We start from the raw sequence: 12,401 nt of genomic DNA on the forward strand, positions 1-12,401 counted from the left end.
TGGACAGATACCAACCATGTAAAACTGCCAATGTGTCTAAATCCTCATTTGCAACATTCCTACTGTTAAAATTTTGGACTTGTCCTGCAGAGACTTCCAGTTCTGCCAAATAGTATGTTCGTTTGTTTGAAATGGAAAAGAGACATAAGTGCTAGACTAAAATAACTTGAGACCAAGTCTGTATTTGAATGTAGGCCTTCAATAGTGAAAGGTGAGGACTGCTGTCCTAAGAAAATGTATTTTTAGTAATATTTTAAAATTCTTATAACAAAACCCCTGGGACTGAAAGATCATCGCTCCAAATTAACCTTTACGTCTGCTTCTTTGAAAGTCTATTCCTATTGTGATTGTTTTGTCCTTTTTAGAAGCAGAACTAAGGGCTTGACAAAGAGTATTTCTATTAAAGCAACAGAGAGTCCTGTGGCACCTTATAGACTAACAGATGTATTGAAGCATGCGCTTTCGTGGGTGAATACCCACAAAAGCTCATGCTCCAATACGTCTGTTAGTCTATAAGGTGCCACAGGACTCTTTGCTGCTTTTACAGATCCAGACTAACACGGCTATCCCTCTGATACTTGAGTATTTCTATTGACTTCCTTGGACTTTAGTTCAGACCCTAAGACATTCAGTGCATTAGCCAAATGCATTAATTACTGTATTCATACCTGGGCACCAGCTGTACAAGAGATAGAAACAATAGCTTTTTTTCCCCTCAATAAGTGTGTGCTTAGACTACCTCAAAAGACATGCCCCTGTATATCTAAGGATCATATGTTGAAGTGGAGGCAGTTTCAGAAAGAAGCTACAGGGTTTTGAGGAGATGATGCCTTTATGATTAGGACTTCTCTCAGAATGATTTAAAAAATCCTGAAAAGCCAAGAAGAGAGTTGAAGTAGCCATTTTCTAAAATTATGTTCTGGTACATACAATGCTAATATTTCTGATGTATTATTCAGTCCTGTTAAGAATTAGTATTAAAGCAATCTGTGTTTAAAGTGCATTATGTGCACAGAAGCAGGGAAAAATCATCCTCCCCTATGAACATTTTTTCTTTTTCTTTTTTTTTTTAGATCACCTTTTGCTGCTGTGACAGATTACTCAGTAACGAGAAATAATGTCATACAGCTCTGCCTGGAATTAACAACAATTGTACAACAGGTATGAGACTATACACTTATTATTCTCATTTTAATTTATTGTTCCCTATTTAATGGTAAGTGTCCCTTTGCAATGAAATTAAATCATTTTGTGTCACCCATTTTTCTGTGTCCAGTTACAGCATAAAAGGAAAACTGTTGTGTTCAGTAAAATGCCTTTTAGAAATGTCTGTTTCAATGTCTGCATAACTTTGATTTGGGCTGTGCTATGCATGTACATCTCTCCTGTGTTGCAATGCTGAGCTTTATTTTGAATTCCTTAGTTTATATAGTTGTCAAGTTGAAAATTCTTATTTGATATTGTATTTCACTTGTAATAGTTTCTCACTTATTTTTCATTAAATGGAGTAGTTCAGAAGATCTCTTTGCATTACTCTGCATTTGTGCAGTCACCTTCCTTTTTGCACAATTCATAATATCTAGAATCTTCTGCAGATAGTGTATATTTTCTGATGTGTCTAAAATGTTGTATATTTTCTTAAATTCTGTCTTCAAGAGAGCCACAACCAGTTACTTAGTCTTTTGCTTAAAGGTATGACTTCAGTTTCCCAAAATAGAAGGGAAAATTGCTTGCATTCTGACGATGTATATAACCTAGGACCTTCCCCAGTTTCCATAATTTCTTTTAGATTTACTGATGAAAAATTCTATATAACAGTAATACCATTGTGTGTCTGTAGTTTAGACCTTTCCCCACTCTTGGCTATCCTCCTTCTGGTAAAAATGAAAAGCAACTTTTGTTACAGTCCAAACAAATGTTGGCGCACACTCCACTAGATGCATTAATGATAGAAATTAAAGTAGTTCTCTTCAACTGAGTGTTATCTTATACTTTTGATTCAAACAGCCGAAAGATCTGTCCTGGTGTTTCCAGTGCCCCTATGATTAATGTGGCTGTAATCAATTGCTTAAATCTTGTTGATTTATATAGGTTTAGTTAATACCCCAGTTTATCTAATTTTTGAGGGGCCAGTTGTGAATTCCCATTCTACAGTGAATTAATTTTATAGGCTATCCAGAGAGTCTACTCTAATTTATCTAATGATGTTTTTGTTTCTTAAAAATGCAAAACTGAAGGACTGCTTATTTGTTAGTTATGATTCCTGACTGGAGGATAGATGGCGTGAGGAATTAGATAATAAATTCTGTATTTTGAATGGATTATTTTTAAATGAAAGGATGGTTTTGTTTGCTTCTGGATATTTTACTCATTGTGAGTTGTTATTCATTTCTATTAACCTGTGGTGCCCCTTGCTTTTTTATTAGACCTCTGCAAACCAAGCAGAATTCGGCTTGCCAGTGGTGTATTGACAAAATCAAATCTGTAGTTTGGGTGTGAGGGTTTTATTGAAGGTTAGGGTTGTACCTTCAGGCATGTTGGAAGGTAGAGCTGAACAAACTCAAAACCACAAGCGCTCACTCAAAGCTCTCATCCTTCCTTCCCCACAAATAACTCCATCTCTACCAACTCCTCACTCACATACTGATCCTATTTATTATTAGTGTTCTCAGGGTGGAGCGTTGGTAACTGCTTCCCGGGGCTTGGCCTATTCCTGGTGATATTTAATGGGTACCAGTTGGCTGCCCATCCCATCGTCTATTTTTGGTGGGGGCAACAGCCTCAAAAGATTCTCACTGACCAAAAATGTTCAGTTTTTCAGTGGAGGTTGGGAGGCATCCTGGTTTCTCTCTTTCCCCCCTCTCCTACTGCTTTCCACAAAAAAAGTGAGAGGGAGACTGACTTGCCTGTTGCAGTAGGCTGTGCTCTAAGGCCAGGACTAGAATCATAGAAGATTAGGGTTGGAAAGGACCTCAGGAGGTCATCTAGTCCAACCCCCTGCTCAAACCAGGACCAGCACCAACTAAATCATCCCAGCTAGGGCTTTGTCAAGCCGGGCCTTAAAAACCTCTAAGGATGGAGAGTCCACCATCTCCTAGGTAACCCATTCCAGTGGTTCACCACCCTTCTAGTGAAATAGTGTTCCCTAATATCCAACCTAGACCTCCCCCACTGCAACTTGAGCCCGTTGCTCCTTGTTCTGTCATCTGCCACCACTGAAAACAGTCTAGATCCATTCTCTTTGGAACTCTCCTTCAGGTAGTTGAAGGCTGCTATCAAATCCCCCCTCACTCTTCTCTTCCTCAGACTAAATAAGCCCAGTTCCCTCAGTCTGCCCCCGTAAGTCATGTGCCCCCTGATTATTTTCGTTGCCCTCCACTGCACTATCTCCAATTCGTCCACACCCTTTCTGTAGTAGGGGGCCCAAAACTGGATGCAATACTCCAGATGTGGCCTCACCAGTACCGAATAGAGGGGAATAATCACTTCCCTCGATCTGCTGGCAGTGCTCCTACTAATATATCATTAGCCTTCTTGGCAACAAAGGCACACTGCTGACTCATATAGAAACTATGGGCTTCATTTCCTATTGCCAGAGAATACCTAACTACTGTGCCGAACCTTACTGGACTCTACTTACTCAAAGTAACACAGGGCTGCCTGGAGTAGAAGGTGGTTGGCTTTCCTCTCATGTCCATATGGGCTGGTGGGGGAGAGGGAGGTCAGACAGCTTTCCTTACCAACCAGAAGGCACTGAGGCAGGGGGAGTGCCCCTGTCTGGTGGCTCGCCAAAAATGAAGGAAGAGGGCAGCTGTCAAGAAATGGAGTGTTGAGGCATGGTGGGAGGGAGGTGGGCCAGCCAATTTGCTGGCTCAGGGCACAGAACTTTTGTGAGATTTCCCCATTGTGAAAACCAGCCATTTGAATGGCTTTATTCTTTTGCTATAAACCTTTTGCACAGCTTAGTTTGACTTATTGGTTGCACAAAATACAAAGATAATATGTCTTGCCTTGGTTGTATAATAAATTCTTTCTACTTTTTTTTTAAAGTCAGTCATTTTACAATTCCATAGTTTAATTTAGTTTGCATTTCATTTGGCTAAGAGAAGAGCTAAGTGCTCTAGTTGGTTTGTTTGTGGTTTAAAGTATGTGTTTGTCCTACAAAGCTTATTGGAGCCCTCCTTGTGCTTTGGGAAAAGGGCATAACCCCAGAGGATGACTGTGTGGGCATCTCTTGCCAAAGTTGCACCTGTCACTATCTGTAGTCATGGCTGTAGGTCAGGAGTAGTCAATTATATTTTTGTCAAGGTCCATATTTTTTGGACAAGGTATAGTCAAGGTCCAGACTCCAGAGAAAATAATAATAATAATAATTAATGATAACAATAAGTAAATAAAAAGTTTTCAGGGTCTGTTCAAAAGTGTCTGTCGGTCCGAATTTGGCCTGCAGTCCATCTATTGACACCCTTGATGAACGTCATTGTCTATCACTTAATGTGACTGGAAATGTCTCCTATTCCTTTGCACAGGTCTATTTTTTTTTTTTTTTACAAACTGGGGAACTTGTAACTTATCAATCAGCGTAGTTCTTTCCAGTAATTGTCCATTTCTCATAGTTCATTTCCTCACAAATTCATCCCCCTGCTCATTACTGCTAGCTCCTTTCATTTTTTGGAAAGTACACTCAACCTTCGAAACTGGGGAGGTTTGAGAGTTATTCACTTACAAGAGTAACAGCAAATTTTATTCACTTGCCTCTAGAAAAGAGAAGAATCATCCTCCCCAAAGATAACATTAGGCCCCAATCAAGAAAGCACTGCAGCACGGCACTTAATGTGCTGAAGCTGTGTTGGGACTTTAGTCAGGACAGGGGCAATGATAAATTCCATTGCTGATCCCAAACTCATCTGTTCTGATTTTTATTTACAGCAGATATGTTCCATCCCAGTAATTTAGTATCTATTCACTGATCTTTTGTTTCATATGATCGTAGAGTTTAAGGCCAGAAGAGACTACTAGATCATCTAGTCTGACCTCCTGTAGATCACAGGCCACCAGCACTACCTAGTACCCTCACATTAAACCCAACAATGGCAATTAGACCAAAGTAAATGAGAGCCCCAGGAGACTAGACTATTATGTGCTACAGGCAGAGAATAGGAAGGATCGAGGTGCACCAGTGCTTAAGGCCCCCTCAATGGCAGAGAAATGATGAAGTGAGATATGCCCAGATAATCCTGGCAGGTGAGCTGCATCCACATGCTGCTGAGGAAGGTGAAAAAACCCCGAAGTCTCTGCTAATCTGACCTTGGGGAAAATTCCTGCCTGACCCCATGTATGGCAATCAGTTGGACCCTCAGCATGTGAGGAAGAACCAGCCAGACAAGCATCTGAGAGAGAGAATGGTTGATGCCACTTCAGAGCCCAGTGTCCCATCTCCAGCCTTGGCCATCAATCATGCTTCAGAGGAAGGAGATTTAAAAAATCCCAGAATACACTGGAGGGGGTGGGGAGAATCTCTTCCTGACCCATGCTGGTGGCCAGATGAAACCCTGAAGCATGAGCTTTAAGATCATAAGACATAAACCAGAAGTGAGCCCCAAGGCTGTTGAGCCCTGCCTACCACCATCACAAGTAACTCCATCATACAGTTGCACTCACAAATTTGTCTAGCGCGCTCTCTCAAAACTAACTAAATTGTTTGCCCCTACAGTTCCTGTTGGGCAGCTGTTCCAGAACCTCTTCCCTCTGATGGTTAGAAACCTTCTACTTTCCAGTCTGAATTTGTTTACGGCCAGCTTATATCCCCTTTGTTCTTGTGCCAACATTGTCCTTTAGCTTAAACAGCTCTTCACTCTCCCTAGTGTTTACCCTCCTACTGTATGGAGAACAATCGTATCCCTTCACAGGCTTCTTTTTGCTAGACTAAACAGTCCAAGTGCTTCCAATCTCCTATTGTAAAATAGGCCCTCCATTCCTCTGATCTTCCGAGTAGCTCTTCTCTGCACCTGTTTCAGTTTAAATTCATTTTTCTTGAATATGGATGACAGAATTGTAAACAGTATTTGATTATTCCAAATTGAATATAGTTAAATTCCCCAGTGTACTACTGTTTTGGGCTACAAACTGAATGTTTAAATGTTGCATCAGCTTTTTAATCTCTGATTCCCTTTTCTTTTGCATTTAAAATACTTCTTTGTGAGTTTACAAAAGTCCTATACCTGAATTTAGCTATCAAGAGGCTTTTTAAAAAGACTAGTGGCATTTTTAAATGCCTACACGTAAAGTGTGCATTTGCTTAAGTTCTGTCTTTGGCTCTTGTAAATTGTTGTTGGTCAGCTATTTCATATACAGTTCAAAAATAGCACCTTGAGCTTCAGCATGCAGTGGATGAGGCCTATGAGGATTCATACCCAATTTTTGTATCACTCGCTTACAGCTGAAAAGTCCTCAGAATTATTAACAAAAACATTGTTCTCTAGCTAAAGTGGGTAAAATTAAGCTGGCATGTTTAAATAATTTTGCTGGTTTGAGGTTAATTGTTGGGGCAATGTTTGGCATAAAGAGGATTACATTTTTCTGTTATCAGTACAGACTGGACAATGAAGAAGAAATTGGCAGAGTTTTGGAAGTATGGAATCTAGGAAAATTCATCCTACTTATGTGTGAGCTATAATACAGAATTCTTAAGACAAGCCATTGTATATAATTAAGGGTAAGATTTTGTCATGGTTATTTTTAGTAAAAGTCACGGACCTGTCACGGGCAATAAACAAAAATTCACGGAAGCTGTGATCTGTTTGTGACTTTTGCTGCTGCAGCCCCATAGTTTCCCCTCACCCCCAACATGGTGGCTGGGAGCTGTGGGGTTCCCCCTCTGCCCGCAGCAGCTGGAAGCTGCAGGGGGTGGGGAGGTTGCACTCACGGCAGGTGGAAGCTGCAGGGTGACCATATTTCCCAAAGAGAAAATGGGACATCCCCAGCCACTCACCCGAGGCGTCTCCCTCCCCCTGTGCAAGGCTGTAGCGTGTCACTGGAACCCTGAGGTGGGCCCCCTCAGGAGTCTGTCACTTGTTGCTGGATCCTTGCAGGGGGCCCGCTGTCACCTGTCACTGGAACCCTGCCAGGGCCCCACTGGCTGCCATCTCCAGAGTCCCACAGCCCCTGGGGCTGAAGCAGAGAATGTCATGGAGGTCTCTGGAAGTCACGGATTCCATGACTTCCATGACCTCTGTGACATAAATGTAGCTTTATATATAATGTGATATAGTATATGTTAAACATTATATTAACTAGTTCATTTGCTATTTTTGTTACAAGCCAGCTGGAGCCAAGTAATTGTTCTGTATTTGTCTGCTGCAGAAATGGATATCTGCCATTGACAAATAGTTTCCTCAGAGCATTGCAGGCTATTATTGTAACCTGAAGAAGACTGCGTTCACACTAAACAGCTCTTGTACTATTTGTCCTAATTTTTTTTTGTTCTGGAACTTTGGGGTTTTATAAAGTAGTAGTTTTATCTTCCAACTTTCATCTTGGGAACTCTGGGATAGTTGAAACAAGTCCTTACTAGTAGCTGATTTCTGAGCTGTAATGCAAGTCAATTTTACTGATACTCTTTTATTAACTCTGGCGACTTCAAGGGCTATCTTTATAAAAATATCTCAGACCTAGAGAAAACCCTTAGATTCCAGAGGCATTGCAAATAGTGGCAGTTCAGACATCCTTTTCTGCCACTTCCATTACAGGGCTATATATGCTTTGTATCTTGAAGTTGTTAAGGACCCAGTCCTGCCACCCATATGTAGAGAAGGATCTTACTCCACAAGTTATGCAGTTGAGATCAGTGATGCAGTTTGTGAAGTAAAGTTCCATTTAGATGAGGTGCCAGAAGTAGGCCCTAGGAGATTTAAGTAATCTTCTTACGAAAATAGATGATCACTTTGCAGCTGCATTGCGGAAGCTTTGACTGTGTTCACTACAAAGCAGGGTCAAAAGGACATGATGCAACAATTTTTCTCGCTGCACCATTTCTGATAAAGCATGTCCATTGGCCTTGGGTGTTTCTCTAACTTTACTTTTTTCCATGCTTCCAGGAGAGGAGGCTGTAATATTTATATTTCCTTGTGAACAAATGGTTGCAATGCTAATATTATTTTATAAGCAGGCTAGCACAGCTCTACTGGAGGCACTCTTTAAAAAAACACTGGAGAAAGTTTAACTTTATTGTTAGGCCAGTAATAAGAGAGAGAACTATGATAATCAGTCTAAAGGTATATTGTGAGACAATTTAAAATTAGGTTATACTTACTCCTATTCACCCTTAACTCTGAAAGCCTTGATCCTGCTCCTGCTGAAATCATTACAAAACCCATATTGATTTCACTGGGTTCAGGATTGATCTCATAATATATTTTTACAAGGATATGAAGTTAATTTTTTTTAACTCCTGAATCATATTCTTCAGAAGTTCAGTTAGAAGTAATTAGACAGTGGGAGTAAAGACAGGAGAAATAAAACATGACATGTGACTGTATAGTTTAAAAGAAGTACCGTATTTTCCGCACTATAAGGCGCACCGGATTATAAGGCGCAGTCTCAATTACGGGATCTATTTCTGTACTTAACCCATACATAAGGCGCACCGTATTATAAAGCGCATGCTAAAACATACGGTCTACAAAAAAAGGTAACGCAGTTCATTTTCTTGCTTCCTCCACTTCCGAACCATAGATTCATTGATGTTGAATTCTTTCGCAGCTGCTCTATTCCCATTTACAACCGCGTAACTGATAGCCTGTAGTTTGAATTGTGCCTCGTAAGCATGTCTCTTCACTGGTGCCATTTTCGGGGGTCCTTAGACAAAACAAATGTTGTTTTGCAGCATACCGGTAGTATACCAATGTTCTCTGATTGGTTTATTGCTGCCAGCGTATGTAGTTTGTGTCAGCGAAAAATGGTCCGACAGTCAATCAAGCAAAGCGCTACCAAAGTCGCACAACAACATTTTTACAGATTTTGGAACTCAGTGCACACATAGATTATAACCAATTTTTGAGAAAATTTAAGGCTCTTAGGTGCGCCTTATAGTGCGGAAAATACGGTAATTCCAAGCACAGTATTAGGGGTAATTAGAATTCAGCACGGTTAGATATGATTTTAACCTAATCTGGGACTCCTTCAAGACTCTATAATGCTTACAGTCTCATCCTTGCAGTAGTCTATCACTGTGCCTTTAAAGTGTAATCCATTTATGGCTATGCATTCCTGACAATAACAGGTTAACCAATGGAGAACAGAAAATAATAATCAGAGTTTCCACTCTCTTTTATCTAATTTCTGAGCATAAAAACTAAGCCCTTTGATACCTGGGACTCTTTAAAGAAGGAAACCACCCTAATTATTATTTGTTAGATGGGGAAAGGCATGTTTTATGGGGCCTTCTCCATGTCTGTGAAAACAAAATAAAAACATCCTTGTGTGATATTAAATTGTAAGGTTTTTGAGGTTTAGGTACTGTGTCTTCCTGTGTGTGCGTATAGCTGCATTCAGGACTGGAGCCTCTAAGTGCTAATGCAATACAAAGTATCAATAATAGCAACCCCTTTAATATACTAAACATGGAATTGCAATTGGTTCAGTCAGTAAGAAAAACATCCCTATAAAGAGGATTCTAGAAGTTGATTATAGTCTGAATTGGCCAGTGCACCAGTTTCTACATCCATCTCACTCTTAGGGTTCTTGTTTGCCACAGAAGCTGAAGCCTCCTTTCTGCTCTTAAATGAGGTGAGCAAAGCTACATTTTCTGACAGAGTTAAGCAGGATACAGTATTAATAGATATAGTAGAACCTCAGAGTCATGGTCTGTGATGGGATGTTAGATGGGGTGGGATCTGAGTTACTACAGAGAATTCTTTCATGGGTGCTGGCTGGTGAGTCTTGCCCACATGTTCAGGGTTTAACTGATCACCATATTTGGGGTCAGGAAGGAATTTTCCTCCAGGGCAGATTGGCAGAGGCCCTGGAGGTTTTTCGCCTTCCTCTGCAGCATGGGGCACGGGTCACTTGCTGGAGGATTCTCTGCAGCTTGAGGTCTTCAAACCACAATTTGAGGACTTCAGTAACTCAGACATAGGTTACAGGAGTGGGTGGGTGAGATTCTGTGGCCTGCATTGTGCAGGAGGTCAGACTAGATGATCATAATGGTCCCTTCTGACTTTAAAGTCTATGAGTCTATGAACACCAGAGTTACGAGCTGGCCAGTCAACCACACATCTCCTTTGGTACACAATCAGGCAGCAGCAGAGAGACACACACAAAAGCAAATACAGGACAGTGCTGTGTAAAACGTAAACTACTAAAAAAATAAAGGGAAGTTTAAAAATAAGATTTGACAGGGTAAGGAAACTTGTGCTTGTTTCATTTAAATTAAGATGGTTAAAAGCAGCATTTTTCTTCTGCATAGTAAAGTTTCAAAGCTGTATTATGTTAATGTTCAGTTATAAACTTTTGAAAGCAATGTTTTGTTCAGAGTCACAAACATTTCAGAGTTATGAACAACCTCCATTCCACAGGTGTTCGTAACTCTGAGGTTCTGCTGTACAGGCCATGTAGCAGGACATTAAAATCTATGGCCCTGAATAGGGGCATTTACGGCTGTTGAGCTGAATCATTCTGTTAGGTGCTACAGCACTGAATAAAGATGCAGAATAATTTCTGCTAACTCATAGTTGCTGGGGGATCTTATCATCTCCACTTGGAATGTCTCTCTGGAGAGCAGGAACTAGGGACTGAGAGTGTTAACTTTTGTAATGTTTTGTACATGCACAGTAGAAGAATCCTATTAATATTTTGTACAGAGGAAACTTAAAATACACATACACCTCTACCCCGATATAACGCGGTTCTTGGAAGACAAAAAATCTTACCGTATTATAGGTGAGACCGCGTTATATCAAACTTGCTTTGCCCCCCCCCGTTCCTTCCCCAGACCCCACCCCCCCCCCCCCCCCCCCCCATCACCCCATCCCCCCTCTCTGTCCCCTGACTCTCCGCTCTCCATTCTCCCTCCTCCCCCCCCACCCACCAGCCAGCAGTGGAAGGGAAGTGGAGCAACCCTGCCCCCCAGCCTGCTCCACTCCTGCCACCCAGCTGCCTTCCTGCCCCCCCTGGTGCCCCTGCCCCTGAGGAGGGTGGGAGGCCCCCCCCCCGCACTCACTCACGGTGGGGCGGGCGCGATGTGGCCCAGACCGCTCCACACCTGCCACCTCCCAGCGCAGCGCTCTGCTCCTGCTGCAGGGTGTGTGTGGGGTGGGGGGGAAAGGCCCCGGCCTCCACTGCGGGTGGGAGCGGAGAGTGGCTGGGAGCTGGTGGAGTGGAGTGGGCTGGGGCCGGGCTGCTCCGCTTCCACCGCTGCTGGTGAGTGCGGCGGGATCCCTTCCTCCAAGCCCCCTCCCCCGAGCAACACAGCTGGGGCCGGGGCGAGGGAAGCGGAGCGGGCTGCTCCCGGCTCCCCGCTAATCCTCCAGGCCACTCTGGGACTGCGGGGCCCCCAAAAAGTGCCCTCCCACAGCTCCTGCCCCCCAGACACTGGGGGGAGAGCCCCGGCTGCCCCTGAGACCCTCTGCCCCTTATCAAAGCCCTCGGCCCCAGCCTGGCCTGGCACCCTTAACATGCTGCTCAGAGCAGCGTGTCAGAGCTTTACCGCCTTGCATGCGAACTCGTGTTACATCGGGTCGTGTTATATCGGGGTAGCGGTGTATATAGAAACCCAATAAAATAACCTGTTACAATAATAATTTTGAACTTCTCATTAAAAATTGTTTCAATCATGGGTTCCTCATCTAGGTAAGTATTTCCTTTCTGACAGGGAGAATCCCTAGGAAAAGCTAAGCTTGGTCTGAGGGTAATGTTTTGTTGTAGTCACAAAAGCAAAGCCTATGAAGAAAATAATTTTGGACACTTCAGTAAGGTGTGTGATGTGCTGAGAGAATGTGGTGGGAATACTGTGTGTTTACAGGCTAGTTCTCATACGTGTCAGACTTCACTTTATTAGAACTGTTGCAGGACTGTCGTAAAAACACAGTGAGGGTATCTTAAGAAACATAAGACCGGCCATACTGGGTCAGACCAAAGGTCCGTTTAGCTCAGGAACTTGGTCTAAATTTGGCCTTCAGGACCCCTCTCCTGCCCTTCCCTATGTCATTGGTACCTACATGTACCACGACCACTGGCTTCTCTCTAGCATAACACTCAAGCCCTGTCTAGATGTCTCAAGAGAGATGCAACCTTTGCACCCGGCAGACAAGTCACCATGCGGTTCTCCTGGTCATCGCAAACCCAGCTAACTGTTTCTAATGATCGAATCTCCCATTACTAATACCTGTCTCTTCCTGATAACT

The 12,401-nt window shown here is 42.5% G+C and overlaps 1 protein-coding gene across 5 annotated transcripts in view; it reads left to right on the forward strand.

Annotated features, from left to right (window-relative positions):
* CNKSR2 (connector enhancer of kinase suppressor of Ras 2) overlaps positions 1–12,401 on the forward strand; it is a 368,883-nt gene that overhangs the window by 98,387 nt on the left and 258,095 nt on the right. For all 5 annotated transcript variants that reach the window (XM_039540992.1, XM_039540999.1, XM_039540984.1 and 2 more), the window contains exon 4: positions 1,074–1,161. In XM_039540992.1, the coding sequence (XP_039396926.1) occupies positions 1,074–1,161 (88 nt within the window). The remainder of the gene's footprint in view (positions 1–1,073; positions 1,162–12,401) is intronic.

Source organism: Mauremys reevesii, linkage group 1 (assembly GCF_016161935.1).
Source record: "Mauremys reevesii isolate NIE-2019 linkage group 1, ASM1616193v1, whole genome shotgun sequence".
NCBI lineage: Eukaryota > Metazoa > Chordata > Testudines > Geoemydidae > Mauremys > Mauremys reevesii.